General features: G+C 35.7%; 1 protein-coding gene across 2 annotated transcripts; it reads left to right on the forward strand.

Annotated features, from left to right (window-relative positions):
- The first annotated feature begins 12,452 nt into the window (after positions 1–12,452).
- Positions 12,453–16,837, forward strand: LOC120090519 (MLO-like protein 8). Of its 2 annotated transcripts, none has more exons than XM_039048233.1 (15): positions 12,453–12,779; positions 13,019–13,076; positions 13,167–13,390; positions 13,488–13,604; positions 14,052–14,112; positions 14,255–14,343; positions 14,502–14,576; positions 14,658–14,746; positions 14,887–14,936; positions 15,024–15,064; positions 15,151–15,324; positions 15,445–15,480; positions 15,862–15,929; positions 16,030–16,090; positions 16,192–16,837. In XM_039048233.1, exons 1-15 carry the CDS (start codon positions 12,597–12,599, stop codon positions 16,609–16,611), a joined length of 1,746 nt encoding a protein of 581 aa, XP_038904161.1. In that variant the 5' UTR covers positions 12,453–12,596; the 3' UTR covers positions 16,612–16,837. The 2 variants fall into 2 exon arrangements, with proteins under 2 accessions (XP_038904161.1, XP_038904162.1); XM_039048234.1 differs by having other exon boundaries at positions 12,638–12,779; positions 13,029–13,076.
- Positions 16,838–16,950: the final 113 nt, after the last annotated feature.

The following is a 16,950-nucleotide window of genomic DNA, read 5'->3' on the forward strand; positions in this document are numbered from 1 at the left end:
ATACCATATATAATTAATTTATACTAATTATATCATATATAATTAATTTTCTCAATTTGAATAATTCAAATTAATTTGAATTCAAAATTAATTTGATTCTCAATAATCCCAGTTGAGCTACCGAGGGGACCTTATGGACCTATAAATTGAAGTGTCAATGGTAATTGGATAATTAATTAAACTTTTTAATTAAATTACCCAACTTTTATTAACTGCCGATCACTCTACAAAAGACCAACAACTGCACTTTTTGTACTACAAATATATTTCTGTGTCTATTGGATTTAACAGTTCAACAACACGACGACACTTCACAAATTGCTCGTAAGTACGGCTAGACCAAAATTACCATTTTTCCCTTGTAGTTACATCTAACTCCTTAAGTACCATTGATCTCTCTAATGAACAATAAGTGACTAAATCTCTCTCGGGCCAAGAGAGCGTGTGGCACCACATTATTCAAGCCTCGGAATCAGTCTTTAAGGGAGCAATTTCTCTACTTCCTCTAACTATAAAGAATAAGTGAATTCATTTTGTGTAACTGCATTCCCAGCTCCCCAATCAGACGAATCCCCAAATGGTAGGCATATTAAGTTGGCAAACATGGCCACTCCCACCCATGCAAATCAAAGGACAATCTTCATACGCAGAAGTTCACAACTCATTTAGGATTCAGGTCAAGTCACCTTTGGTCATCTGGTGAAATGTAAGTCTCTTCTATCAATGATGTAGTGAGACTATTCATTTCATGATTCGGTCTTATACAAAATCTTTTTATAGAACACTCATGCTTATATGTCTCCACACGAATTATGAAGATCAGATCATTCATAGCACTTTATAATAATTTTATCAACTACAAAGCGAGTCGTATTCGTAGTGTCACCAAAATAAGGTACCCAGTCTTATCCATCTACTAAAGATTGTATAGGTTATCGGTTGAACATGATCCACTTGTATGTCTCCACATACATGTTCAAGTTACAGAAGACATCCTTAGATCTTAATTTATTTATTTTGTAGGTTAATGCTACTAAATGACAAATAAAATGCCTTAGATTTTATTAGATAAATAAATTGTTTGTACATTACAATTACAAACTATAGGACCCACGAGATTTAGGGTATCAATGCCAATAATCCCCTGTTTGTCCTGAAGCTAGTGGGGTGTACATCATAAAAGTCAAACTAATATAAAAATATATAAAAACAAGAAACTAAGACATACATTACGCACACAGTACAAGCGCTCCCACTTGCCCTAAATTAGATGTGGCATGGCTCGTAGACACATACTCTGCAGATAACCCTCAAATGCCTCAGTCGTGAGGTCCTTCGTAAATGATCAATAACGTTATGTGTCGAAGCTATCTGCATGACAATTATGTCCCTTTGATGCACAATATCCTATATGGGATGATACTTCTTCTCTATGTGCTTCCTGTGTTTATGACTCGTAGGCACCCTTGAATTAGCCACAACATCAATATCATCACAATAAAGGGTGATGAGTTTTGATATGTCTAGAACTACTTCCAAATCCATCAAGAACTTCCTGAGCCAGAAAGCTCCTTGGCAGCTTAACAAATTGCTACATACTCTGCCTCCATGGTGTAGTCAGCAATACACCCTTGTTTGGTGCTTCTCCAGACTACAACCCCTCCATTAAGAGTGAACATTGATTGTGAAGTGGATTTCCTAGAATCTCTATCAGTTTGAAAATTAGAGTCTATGTATCTTGTAAGGACAAAATCCCTAGACCCATACATTAGTATGTAGTCCCTTGTTCTTCGAAGATACTTAAGGATAGTTTTAACGGAGGTTCAGGGATCTAATCTTCGATTTGACTGATATCTACTAACTATCCCCACTGCATAGCAAATGTCAGGTCTAGTATATAACATCGCATACATCAAGCTACTAACAGCCGATGCATAGGGGATCCGTCTCATCTTTTTAACTTCTTAAGGTGTCTAAGTAACATCATGCTTGAAAGGTAGGAAATCTCTTTTAGAGTTTTGCATTGAATACTTGACAAGCATCTTGTCAATGTATGATGCCTGAGACAAAGCTAGTGTTTTGTTCTTTTGATCCCTAAAGATCTGAATACCCAGAATAAATTACATCTCTCCCAAATATTTCATTTGAAATTGGGTCACCAACCAATGTTTAATTTTAGTTAGTAGACCTACATCATTCTCAATGAGTAGGATATCATCTACGTACAACACTAGGAAAGCTACTGAACTATTAATGATTTTCTTATAAACACAAGGCTTGTCAATATTTTGATCAAAGCCATAAGACTTGATCGCAGTATCAAAATTATATTCCAAGATCGAGAAACTTGTTTCAATCCATAAATGGGCTGATTAAGCTTGCAAATCTTTTGCTCTTGACCTTCGGTTATGAACCCCTCAGGTTGCTACATATAGATAGTCTCCTCAAGATTTTCATTCAGAAAAGCAGTCTTAACATTCATTTGTCAAATCTCATAGTCATAATATGAGGCAATGGACAGGAGTATTCAAATAGACTTCAACATGGCTACAGGTGAGAAAGTCTCCTCATAGTCGACTCCCTCAACTTGGATAGAACCCTTTGCCACAAGCCTAGCCTTGAAGGTTTGCACCTTCCCATCAGCACCACGTTTTCTCTTGTAGATCCATTTGCAACCTATAGATTTTACCCCGTCAGGTTGATCTACAAGATCCCAAACCAAATGGAAGTAAATAGAATTCATTTTGAGATCCATAACTTTGATCAATTCATCTTTGTCAACATCCTCCATTTCCTTCTTGTAGGACATTGGATCCTCAACTTGGTATTGACCTATACAAATACCACCCGTAAGGGGACACAAACAAAGGTACCTCGAGGCCAAGTATAGGTCTCATGGTGTGAACTATGAGAAAGAAATGTGGTAAGAACAATGAAGTATGATATACCTCATTTTCCTCTCACTGAGTGTTTTACCTAGTGTTAATTTAATTTAAAAAAATATGGCTACTTATTAAGCAATTATTTAATTTACCCAAAAGTAACATTTACTTTGGATAGTTAAACAATATTGATTATTGTTCATTAAACGTTTTAATAAACTTTAATCAATCATTGCATGCTTGTAGCAAATCTATCTAATACATCTTCCAAGTTAGTTCTCGAGTAGAGGTTGAAGGAACTCTAAATCTAGAGAACCAATGAGTGGAAGAAGATTGTTCCAAACCCTATTGTAAAATAACAAGAACATTTACAATCAAACAGAATAGTTATGCATTAAGGATAAAATTACAGCATGCTACAAGGTTAAGAACAAAGAATCGAGTAAACATACCTTTGAAGAACTCTTTCTTCTAGTATTTCCTTGAACAATCAGCAAAGCGTCCAACAGCACGAACTAGCCTCTGAAAAATCCTCAATCATAATCGAGTAAAACTCAATCCTTGACACTTAAATGGAAACTCGACACTACCATGAGGCTACCTTGGTATTCTCTATTTAAGAATCCAGGAGGTGTGGGCTTTATATGGATTGGGTAGAGGGATGGAGGAACTAGACGATCAAGTAGATGATCGAGTAATTGGACGAAGGAAGAAGACTATTATATAGATTTGACTACTCGATCATTTAGTAGCGAGTAACTATCGTAAAGAAAAACTCGATCGATCATTTACTCTCTCTACAAGCTATCGTATAACTTGATGTTTTTTGCGTGTGAGAATGAAAATTAAAATGATTTTCATTTTATCCATCAGCTAGCCATAAACTGATTAAAACCTCTCACTAAGGCGGTTATTGGAGAAAAAACCGAAATCAATTATCTTATAATTAATTTATTATATATAAATATAATAACTAATTTATCATATTATATTTATAATCTATAGTTTTAATATCACATCATATGCAACATATAAACCATAGTTCTTTTTCTCCTTTATGGCATTTAATATAAATCATATTTATATTAATTCCTCCAATCAAATAATGTATCAAATACATCAAATCAATTGTATCATATATAATTGAACTAATTTAATTATATCATATATAATCAAATTCACTCTTGTTAATTTGAACACTTCAAAGTAACCTAAAAACTGATTCTCAATATGAATCCATTGAGCTACCAAGGGGACCTTATGAACCTGTAGCTTGAAGCTCCAACGGTACGTGAATAACTGACTAAACTCTTTAATCACGATATCTACCATCCGTTAACTGTCGAGCACTCCACTAAAGATCAAAAGCTGCACTCTTTATAGTACAAATATATTTCTGTGTCCATCGGATATAACCAATCAACAGTACTATGACCCTTCATAAATCAATCGTAAGTACAGCTAGGCCAATTTACCGTTTTTCCCCTGTAATTACATCTAACTTCTTAAGTACCACTAATCCCTCTAATGAACAATACATCATAGTCCCACTATGAGTAAACCCTTCTCAGGCCAAGAAAAGGTGTGGTGCCACATTGTTCAAGCCCCGAAATTAGCCCTTAAGGGAGCAATTTATCTACTTACCCCTGCTTCGGGGAAGGAGTGAATTTCATCTTGTGTAGCTGAGTTACTAGCTCCCCAATCAGACGAATCCCCAAAGTGATAGGTTTGAGTCGACGATCTGGCCATTCGCACCCATGCAAATCAAAGGACCGCCCTCATAGGCAGAAGTTCACAACTCACTCAGGATTAAGGTCATGTTACCTATGGTCATCCTAGTGAAATGAAAGTATATGTCATGAACGGCATTATATAACGAGGCTAAACATTTCGTGGTCCAGTCTTATACAAACTCCTTTGTTTAGAGCATCCCCGCTCGCATGTCTAATATATAAATGATCAGGATCAAACCGTTTGTAGCACTTTACAACATTTGTAACACCTACAAAGTGGGTCACACTCGTAGTGTCACCAGGATAAGGTTTCTCTCCTTTTTCCATATACTAAAGACTATTTAGGTTATCACTTCAAGCACGATCCATTTGTATATCTCCATATGCATACTTAAATTATAACGATAACCAGGGATCTTAATCTATTGGTTTGTGGTTAATGTAACTAAAATATCTCATATTTTATGGACTGAATTGAATAAAATATCTCATATTATATATCATAAAACTGTTTGTTCATACAGGTGTTTACAAACTACAGGACCCTACGAGATTTAGGACAGCAACCTCAACAGGGGTATTCCGTCTTCGTCAACTTAAATACCCCAACCTAGACAGAACCGTCCTTAGACAAAGGTCCCTTATAGATATATTTTCTATAATTTTAATCTTTTATAGTAAAAAAATTTAAGCCCCTTAAACTGATTAAAAGATTAAACCTATTTCTAATCTCATTAGAAATAATATGGACATAGGTTTACATTCATATTTTAAACTATTTAAAAAATGATTAAATATTTGCGTGCAACTCTGAATTATAGATTTTAATTTCTAATTCCATATTATTTATAAAAATTATAAAGAATAAATAAATAAATGAAATTAATTAAAACATAAAATTGCATCTAATGACATACTGCGTAAAAATATACCATTTATAAATTACCTAAAGTACTGTCATGCTACATGCAATCTCATTTTTTTACTTAACCATACATAAAAAAAATTATATATAAGTAATGAAAAAAAAATAACATTCATCCATACATTCAAACTATATATTATAACCCTTATAATATAAATGATGCATGACAATGTTAGTAATGCATGCAAACATATATTATAACTCTTATATTATATGACGTATGAGCATGTTAGAAAATTTAAATCATACAACTATATTATAACATTTATAATATTTATGATGCATGAATAATGCATAACCTACTATGAGATGTTTTCTATATGACATACATTATGACATATATAATAAAATTAAATCATATATCCAATGCATAATTTAAAAAAATAAATAAACAAGAACACATTATTGGACTGGGATTGACTTTCTAACAACTAATTAAATTAATATAACATTTATATTAATTTAATTAATTAAAACCTAAAAAAATACAATAATAATAATAAGGAAAAACAACTCCTGAACTGCTTGGACCGGACCAACCAGCAAACTGCATGTGAATCAAACCACCTAGGCATACCGTATGCAAACCGGCCTTACTCACGTGCCTTTTTGTCTCAAAGCGCTGCGACATTGTACTCTAGCATCGCGGTGCTACGAAAACTCTTTCCATTGTGTTGCATCAAAGCGTTGCAGCAATGTTGTACAAAACAATTCTATACAACGACGTTCTACACCATTTTTGCTTCGATTTTAGCCCCATCTCTTCCAGATCTTCGCTGAAACAACCATGAACGACCCGGACTAAAGAATTACAAACTATTGCAAATTTACACCAAAAAACAACGGGCCCTTACAAACAAATTTTGTAAAATAAAGTAGTAAATAAAAAGTCCAATCCCGAAACATCCAGTATATGAAAAAACCCACATTCATCACATAAATATAGGGAAAAAATTGAACGTGCTATAACTCTATAAATCAATTCTAGAAAAATGGAATTTCGGACTCAAAACGCAACTCTAATACCAATTGATGGTTTGTGAAAACCATTGTGGACGCAAGATCATGTCCCGAATTCGATTTTCACAGAATATGAAAAATACAAATAAGGAAAAATATGCATTCTAACAAAAAAAAAATACAGCATGCTTTTAAGAGGAAAAAAAAAGAAAAGAAAAAAAGAGAGAAAAGAAGAGAAAATTAGGGTTTTAGTCTTACTAATTCTTGAAGACACTAAATCTTCATGTAATCCTCTCCAATTAGTCAGCAACCCTTCTTGGATCAGGATCTCAACAAAACATAATAACTCTAAAAACACAAAAGAAATTCCACATCTGTATTTGGACACCACCACAATGGATACCTTGGTATTCTCCTTTGGTTGAAAATTCACAAGAGTTTGTGGGCTCTGTTTTAATTTTGGGAAGAGAAGGAGAGAGTATTTTTGTGAGAATTCTTGGGAGGGCAGAGAATGATTAACACACATACCCTCTGTGTATTTTTTTTTTTTTTGGGAAGAAGATGATAGAATCCCTACAACTACCACACAACCCATAATTAATTGAGAGTATTAAGGGGAAGAAAGTTATTTTCAACACCCACTCCCTTTATTTCAATTTTAAATTATAATAATTTTAATTTAATTAACAATAATATAAATATATATAATAATTAACTTATTATACATAATTATATGTTATATCAAAATATAACACATAACCTATAATTATACTATATCAAATATAATATAACCTATAGTTTAAAAAACTCTCAATAAACTATGTATTTAATATAAATCAAATTCATATTAAATAATTATATGAATCCAATTCGTATGAGTAATATTTTGAATCATATTCATATCTTTATTTTCTCTCAAAATAAAATTATATATTATAATATATCAAATACATTACATTAATTATATCATATATAATTATTTCTTTAATTAATTTTGAACAATTTAAATTAATCCAAAATTAATTTGATTCTCAATAATCCCATATGAGCCACCAAGAAAAATCTTATTGACCTATAGATTTGAAGCTTAAATATATACTTGGATAATTAATTAAATTTAATAAATCACCAAACTTCCATTAACTGTTAGTCACTCCATTAAAAACCAGTAACTGCACTCTTTGCACTATAGATATATTTCTTTGTCCATTGGATATAACCAATCAACAGGGTGATGGCCCTTCACAAATTGCTCGTAAAGATAGTTGGGTCAAAATGACTGTTTTGCTTCTATAGTTACATTTAACTCCTTAAGTACCATTGATCCCTCTAATGAACAATAAGTCATAGTTCAACTATGACCCAACCCCTCTCAAGCCAGGAGAGGGTGTGATGCCACATTGTACAAGCACCGGAATCAGTCTTTAAAAGAGAAATTTCTCTACTTTTTCTAACTATAGAGAATGAGTGAATTCCTTCTTATGTAATTGCGTTCCCACCTCAATTAGACGAATCCCCAAAATGATAGGCATATTGAGTCAGCGAACTGACCGCTCTCACCCATACAAATCAAATGATCGCCTTCGTAGTTAGAAGTTCACAACTCACTCAAGATTCAGTCAAGTCACCTATGGTCATCCTGGTGAAATGTAAGTCCCTTTTATCAATGGTGTTATATAGTGAGACTATTCATTTCGTGGTCTGATCTTATGCAAACTCTTTGTATATAACACCCTTGCTCAAATGTCTTCATGTGAAACCCAGAATTCCATTTTTCCTACTTAAACAGGAAATAAAAGGGATTAGCTAAGTATAAGTTAAATCCTATGTCAAAGAGTAGGAAAATTCTAAGTATTTAAATAGATTGTTGAGTAGCTTTGAGATAAGCTTTAACTGGTGAAAATTTGGTTAAGTATAACCATGCGTTGGAAGACAAGAAAAGAATAATTAAGTATTAGAGAATGTGTTGGCCTTATGCTAAGCGTTGATGGTGCCATGCATTGGCCATAAGAATTTGAGAGGTTATTTGGGTATTGAAAGAGGTTGAAGTATGGCCGAGAGGAAAGGCTATGCGAGGACAAGCATGCGGCAACCTATGTTTGAGAGGTTAGTAGAGCATGCGGTAGCCTCAAGTGTGCGGACATAGGCGCAAGGCGCTGGAGATGCGCACGCGAGTTGATCGTGTATGCGGCGATGCTACGTGATGGATGCGCCAATGCTACGCGATGGTATGCGGCGATGCTACACGATGGATCCGGCGATGCTACGCGATGGTATGCGGCGATGCTATGCGATGGTGCTATGTGGCGGCCTTGCTAAAGGATGAGCTAGGCGATGAAACAAGCCATGGTGGATGCATGGTGAATTGTCTTTGCATTGCTAAGGCTTGTGGTACTAAGGTTTATGAGGCTGGTTGCATTGGTCTTGAGCAAGAGATTATAGACGTTGACAGGCAACAAGGACATATATGTGTTGGTCATAAGGGATGCGTTAGCAAGAGCCTAGGCGATGGTGAGCTATACCATGAAGTGTTGAGTTGAGAACCAAGTTGACCCAAAAGTTGTTATGCGTTGGTGATATGCTATGTGCCGAGGACATCTGAGGCATGTGGACACATAAGGCTTGAGCAAATAGTATGCAGTGGAAGAGGTGGTCATAATCCTAGTTGAGCGCATAAGGCAAAGGTAAGCCATGCGGTAAAGGGCATACGGCCAAGGAAGATCCTTGCAAGCATCTAGTGTACGCGACTAAGTTGTGTCGATGGGATGCACAAGGTAAGGTTGCGTTAATTGAAAATGGCACAATCGAGGTTAGTAGGTCGCATATGGGGAAAGGTGCTAGGCGGCAATGGCGTGAAGGGTGTTATGTTAAGATTTAAAGACACCACAAGGGCGCATATAAGGTTGGATGGATGCATTCAAGATCGTCATCCAGACATGTGGCTTGTTAGGAAGAAATCTTAAGCCTTAAGCAAATGAGGTGGATGCACGAGAAGATCTGCAAATGTGAGGGCTATGTGTTGGCTAATGGAAGAGGAAGACACCTTGGGTTGCGATGACACAAGATTGCGTTAATGGTGTAAGGAAAGGACACTTGGACATGCGGCCAAGTAGGAGATGTCGCCTTGGAGAGATTCTGGACGCCTATAAATAGGGCCAAGGACTTCAGATGAGAACTCAAATTCTCTTCAAAAGACATAAAGAAGAGTGTATGAAGGCTAATTGGGAGGAGACTATGCGCCAATGAAGGAACGCATGCGTTGGGAGTAAAACCATGCATCGGTCATGAAGTTCCAAGAGAAGGGGATGCAGTCGGACAGGAAGGTCTGGAAGTAGCATCAACTTGAGACGAAGAGTTCTCCCAGAATACTCATGCGTTTGGAGTGATTCTAAAGCCAACTGAAATTTCTGAGAGTCTAGTTTTCAGGGTAGGGTTGCCGGAGAAGAAACTCCAAGGAATCGGGCTGAAGAATGAGGACAAGGCAAAAGGGTCAAGCTATCGGATAAGCTTGAGCCAGCCTTGATATTTTGATGATTTCAGCCAAACCACGAGAAGTAATGAGCTAAGATTTTATGGTAAGCTTTCTGAAACATTTTAGAACATATTTTCAGAAGGAAGAATCTTAAAATAAGTTTTGGAACTATAAGTAATCTAAGCTTTAAGTTGAATTTGGAATTTAGGGGTTCAAAAGAGAAGCCCGGGAAGATCAAGTAACTTCTAAAGAAAAATTCCTATCCTTACCTAGGTGAGTGGTACTTTCCTTTAAGTCTTTAAGCATATCTTTTAGAGTAAATTGTGTATTCTTATGTTATGAATGAGTACCTAGCATGAAAATGAGATTATGTGATCGGGATGGTCAGGGGGTCAATAGACCTAGTTCCTGAGCCCAAAAGCAAAACCTCACGGGATGGTCAGGGGATCGAGAGGTCTAGTTCCTAAGCCTTTGGGAGGAACCTCGTATGGGATGGTCAGAGGGTCGACAGCATAGCTTTTGAGCCCATGAGCTGGGAGCTATGTGCACATAGAAGACATTAGAAACAAAAGGAAACGCAAAAGAGTAAGCATTTATGTTTAGTAATAGTTAACTATCTACCGTGTGTGTGTAGGTAGGTAACATACTCATTCTAAGTAGTTATCAGTTTAGCTATCTACCATGCGCGTAGATAAAGTTGAGAATAGACCCATTCGAAGCTGAGGTTTGAATGTAACCTCGTATTTATGATATGCTTGTTATTTATGAGTTGAAATAGACTCTAGAAATTGCTTACCACTCACTGAGTTTTGTGAAACTCGTTCTTTTCTTTCATGTTTTCTTTCCTAGGTAGTGAAAGGTGAGGAGTTCCAGGGTATTGCTAAGGTCAAGGTCTGCCACATGCCACCGTCGCATTTCCAAAGGGTTTTAAGAGTGGTTTTTGTGAACTTTGTAGTTAAGTCTTGGAGTTGTATAAACATTACATTGTTGTAATAAAATGGGCCTACTTATTCAATTGTTGTTTATCTCATTGACTTAAAGTTTACTGAGAGTAAAAAGGTTTAAATGGATTGTAGGTATCACAAAAGGGTGGTATCTATAGTCCCTCACGCCTCTCCTCGGGCTCAGGAGTGCAAGCTCGGGGTGGGGTGTGACACTTCACATGAATGATTAGGATCAGATCATTTATAGCGCTTTATAATAATTGTTACAACTACAAGGCGAGCCATATTCGAGTGTCACAGGATAAGGTACCCAGCCTTATCCATTTACCACAAATTGTTTAGGTTATCGCTTGAACATGATCCACTTATATGTCTCCACATACATGCTCAAGTTACAGAAAACAACCTTGGATCTTAGTTTATTGGTTTTGTGGATTAATGCTACTAAATATCAAATAAAATACCTTATATTTTATTAAATAAATAATCTATTTGTACATTAAAATTATAAACTACAGAACCTACTGAGATTTAGGGCATCAACCCCAACAAAAACTATATGGGTAAGCCAAAACTTAAACCAAAATTTGATGGGTATTCAAGATTTTCTAAGAAACCCCATAAAATACCAAATAACTTACCCAAAATGTCAATTCCGACGACAATGGTGCTAGCGACGATGGCACTGACAACCATAGACGGGCGGCGGCGGGCATTGCTGTCAAAGGAAAAATTGTTTATGCCAGCGGCTGATAGTGAGTCTTGCATGAGGAGGATTTGCGAGAGTGAAAGAGAAAGGGAGTTCCCAGTTTTACATATTCTATTCAGCAGCAATTACAAACAAACTAGAGCTCCAAAAAACGATCCAACCATTTGAAACGAGACACTATATGTCCCTAATAGACTGACCAAAGTTCAGTACGATCCAACGGTTCAAACTCCGACAATCAACAATCTTGTGGAAGCTGTCATTCAAAATTCAAACTGCTGTCTTTCTCTCTGATTTTCCATCTTTTTTTACTCTCCTTTAATTTTAAATATCTCAATTCTTTCAATTTTTTTTTTTCAAATTTTAAAAAGATAAATAAAATATTTTGTCACAATATCTCCAAAATCTCCAAAAGTTCTATCAAACTAATAAATCAATTAATTTCTTAAATTACCTTAGTTTAGACTCCAAAAACCAAAATCAAAGATATAAAATTCATCAGTTTGATACAAATTAAATTCTTTCAAATATTTAAATCAATTTAAAATCACATAAAATTAATTATCTCTTCAATTGTTTTATATTAGCTCCAAAATTCAAAAACCAAAGAAAATTAAAGCCAAACAATCTAACATAATTAATCCTAATTTATCCAGAATGGGGGATGTTACAATAAATATAAAGGCATTTTAATTTTTTTAACATATGCTTTTGTTAAATTGGTTAGAAATTAAAAAGTACATTCAGGCATTCATAATAAATAAGCTGTGTAGTTGGGCTTAAACGTAGAATTTCATTAATGACAAATGAATGTCCACCGTCCATAGGGCCACTCCCATTTTTGTCTACTCTCTTCAATAATGTTGCACCCTCTCCACAATTAATTCCACTTCTAAACTCTCCCATTTTAATGCTATTTTAGCCGTTTACTGTTGTTTCCCAGCTTCCGCTTCCTTCTTCTTCTTCTTCTTATGATGTCTGTTTTTTGTCTCTGCTTCTACCTTCTGTTTGGTGGCGCCGCCGCGGGCGGTGGAGACGGCGGCGGCCACTCCCGGGAGCTCGATAACACACCCACCTGGGCAGTTGCTGGTGTTTGTTTCTTTTTCATTGTTATTTCCATTGTCTTGGAAAAAGTTCTTCACAAAGTTGGAACGGTAATTGATTGGTTGCAATGGATTTCGCCCTTTTTTTTTGTTGGCTTCCATTCTTCTTACTCTTGTGCATGCTCTCTCAATTTTCATTTGGGGTGTTTTCTCAAACCATCTGCTCACTAACTCATCACTATGAATATGTTTTCTCCACCCTAGCTTTCTGAGTCAATTGGTAATTTAGCAAGGTATTCTGTTGGCAATTAGTCCCTTCATTTCTGATTGTTTTGTTCTTGTCCTCTTAGTGGTTGACAGAAAAGCACAAGAGTTCTCTGTTTGAAGCTCTGGAGAAGGTTAAGGCTGGTACTACAATATTCATACATAAAACATTCCGAGTATGAGAAAGATAAACAAAAACAAAAAAAGGATTGACATTCCACAAAATTTGTGCAGAGTTGATGATTTTGGGTTTCATTTCCCTGCTTCTGACTTTTGCACAAGCATATATAGTCCAAATTTGTATTCCTCCGGCCATGGCAAACTTCATGTTGCCCTGTCACCTTGAAGAGAAAGATGACTCATCATCTGCAGCCGGTGAAGACGAACATCACCGGAGACTACAATGGCTAATTCGAAGATCGTTGGCAGGAGGCCACAATGTCGCCTCGTGTAAGGATGTAAGAGCACTGTCCCATGATTCTTACCCTTGGTTCTATAAACTTAATTGTTGCTAAATAGTGGAAGGTTTATAACATTGTTCATTCTTTCAAACAGGGTAAGGTGTCTCTTATATCTATTCATGGATTGCATCAGTTACACATTCTCATATTCTTCTTAGCTGTGTTTCATGTCCTCTTTAGTGTTATAACAATGACACTTGGAAGGGTGAAGGTAAGGTCTTGTTTATTTATTTATTTTTTGTAGGATTTTGCATTTCTTGTAAGTCTTTCATACAACTACTTGAATCAATTCTTTCCATTAGGTAAAGTGCATACATAATAAAGTTGGGCAACAAGTATTAGGTACTCTTGTGTTAATATCGTTCTCTTTGCTATAACATTCGTATCGAATTGTTCGGCCTTTTGCAAAAAGAAAAAAAACTTTTTATCATGTTGGGGAATGATAAGCTTACTAGAATTTCTTTAATTCAATTCAGCTTAGCATCTCATTATGCTGACTTGAGTCCCATATAAAGCAAAATGCAGCGTATTAAAGCAGGAAAATGATCGATCTGACAAGTGGTCTTAGTTATGTCATGTAGTTAACTTTTGGGATCATTGAGGTGCGAATTTTAGCCTACTTTATCACGTTGTTATTAACGGAAGTGTTTCTGCTCAGATTCGAGGCTGGAAGGAGTGGGAGCAGGAAACTGCAACCCATAACTATGAGTTTTTCAACGGTATGTCATTTTTCACTTTCAATAAATTCTGTGATTGTTTTATCTCATGGATTCAGATCACAGTTTATTTTCCAATTTCATTCCATGAACTTTATAGTTTCACATCCTTGTTGATGTAAAATTGGTTATTTTCTTTGTACAGATCCTGCAAGATTTAGGCTTACTCATGAGACATCTTTTGTGAAAGCTCACACCAGCTTTTGGACACGTCTTCCTTTCTTCTTCTACATTGTAAGAGAAGTTTCTCAAAATTTCTTTCGATATCTATATTTTTCAATATTTTGATCAACATTTCAATGAATTTGAGAGCTTGACGCTTAATCAACAGATAGGAATTTGAAGGCAGTGGAGGGAGAATGAAATAACTCAGATTTGATTATATGTTGCAGGGCTGCTTCTTCAGGCAATTTTATGGGTCTGTTAGTAAGGCTGATTACTTGACGCTGCGCAATGGATTCATAACAGTGCGTTCTCATCTTCTCGATTGCAAAACTCTATATTGATCACAGCTTCAACTTTTAAATAGTGATATAATACTCTTGTAGGTTCATTTAGCACCTGGAAGTAAATTTAACTTCCAGAGATATATTAAAAGGTCTTTAGAAGATGACTTCAAGGTAGTCGTCGGTGTGAGGTAATAGTCTGTCATCTAAATCCATTTTAACTTGGAACAAGATATCATTTAATCTTACATGATCTTATCTTACCTCGATCAATTCAACATATTATATGCCTTGATCAATAACTTGTCTTCTTTAATGATTTTGGTGGCAGTCCTGTTCTGTGGTTGTCATTTGTGATCTTCCTTCTCCTTAATCTGGCTGGTAAGATAACTTTCCTTTATCTAATGATTCTGATTTGACAAATAGTTTGATAAAATTTGATTATAAAGAAAACTGCTTCATTTTCAGGATGGCATACATTGTTCTGGGCATCATTTATCCCTCTGATTGTAAGAAAAATCTCTTTCTTCAGGGGAAATTCACCAGATTGGCTAGTTAGTTATTATTCGATAATGGCTCTTTTAACCTTACACAGATAATCTTAGCTGTTGGATCAAAGCTTCAAGGCATTTTGATTAGGATGGCTCTTGAAATCTCTGAGAAACATGCAGTGGTCCAGGGAATTCCACTCGTGCAAGGATCCGACAAATATTTCTGGTTCTGTCGACCTCAACTGATTCTTCATCTCATGCATTTTGCTTTATTTCAGGTAACCAAAATCTCCCATATGTAGCACATAACCTTAGGAGTTGTTGCAGTTGAGACTATATCTAGAGAAAACTGTGTTTTGGTGTTGGTCTGATCATTTTAGTTCATTTGCTACATGCAGAATGCATTCCAGACCACCTATATTTTGTCTACAATGGTATTCTTCTCAACCATTATATCGACCCCTTTCAATTCTCTGACCAAGAATTAAGTTCTATTTATGGTTCATGAACTTTAAGAAGGTTCATTTTGCTTGTATTATAATTATTATTAGTCTGAATTAGTCATGTTTAATGACATATAATGTGAATATAAATAACTATCTGATGAGACAATAATGAACGTGACAATCAAAACATACTGTTCTGTGGCCCTGAGCTTAAAAAGTTCACATAAGATTTCTAGAGTGTGAAGAAAAGGGAAAGAAACAAATCATTGCACAGTATCTAAGAGCAACGACGGTACTTTCAATTGAGATTTATACAACAACTTTATGTAATACATAAGCTACATTAAACGATATGGTTGTCATGTGCAGTATTCTTTTGGCCCGAATTCCTGCTTCTCTGATGGTCTGATCCTTACAATTGTAAAAGTTGGTATAGGGTAAGTTTGCTTTTCTTCCCTTCATATGATACGAAAGCTATAATTATCTTGTCTTCTATATAAGAGCTTTTTGACCACAAGGTTTGCATCTGCTTCGTAGGGTAGTAGCATTATTTCTATGCAGCTATGTTACACTTCCAATATACGCCCTTGTAACTCAGGTATATATGTATATCTTTTCTTCTTCTATTCTCTATGACTCAAACATACTGTTGTGAGGCAGAAGGGTTGATCGTATTATGGCGTTTATGGATTAATGCAGATGGGTTCGAGTATGAAGAGGTCCATCTTTGATGAACAGACATCAAAGGCACTCAAGAAATGGCATGAAACAGCCAAGAAGAAGAAGAAGAAGCGGGTTCAACGACCCTCAGCAACTAAAACACTTGGAGGTAGTTCGAATGTTTCACCTCTACACTCCTTTAGACGCTCATTGCGACGGTTTAAAACTACGGGACACTCCATACGTGTGCCTGCATATGAGGACCTTGAGTCGTCTGATTACGAGGGCGATCCATTAGCAACACCTAAACAAGTATCAACAAGCGAATCGATTAACATTGATGTAGATGGAGATGAAATACAACAAATTGCTGAAACAGACCAACCCCACAGTCCAAAGCAAACTAAAGAAGAAGTAGATGAGTTCTCATTTATAAAGCCTGCAGCACCACTGAAATAAATAAGCTTGGTGGCCATAGCTGAGAGCTTGTAAAGGTATTAAGATTTTGCTTCCACATATGATATAGTTTTGATTGAGGTCACCAAAAAAATATGAATGTACCATAAAGCATAAAGCATAAAGCATAAAGTCATGGTTTGGTAGAACAGTTGCAAAGATGTAATGTGTTGTGATTTATGAAATATGTATGTAAAGAGATGAAAAGAAAGACAATTTTGCTTGATTATATCATGGAGATAATTAGCAGTAGCTTCTTAAATGACTTTGTTCTTGTGGGCATTCTAGATCACCTGACTTTGGCAATGACATCTTTGAACTTAAGGCAATAAGTAAAAAAAT

The sequence above is a fragment of the Benincasa hispida genome, chromosome 11, assembly GCF_009727055.1.
Source record: "Benincasa hispida cultivar B227 chromosome 11, ASM972705v1, whole genome shotgun sequence".
In the NCBI taxonomy this organism is placed as follows: Eukaryota; Viridiplantae; Streptophyta; class Magnoliopsida; order Cucurbitales; family Cucurbitaceae; genus Benincasa; species Benincasa hispida.

Bases quoted from the DNA above. Each gene is read 5' to 3' on its own strand.
- LOC120090519 (XM_039048233.1), top strand. From the start codon at position 12,597: ATGATGTCTGTTTTTTGTCTCTGCTTCTACCTTCTGTTTGGTGGCGCC. The intron at 14,747-14,886 runs GTAATAGTCTGT...TTTTGGTGGCAG, and splicing joins AAGGTAGTCGTCGGTGTGAG to TCCTGTTCTGTGGTTGTCAT. The intron at 15,481-15,861 runs GTATTCTTCTCA...TGTCATGTGCAG, and splicing joins CCTATATTTTGTCTACAATG to TATTCTTTTGGCCCGAATTC.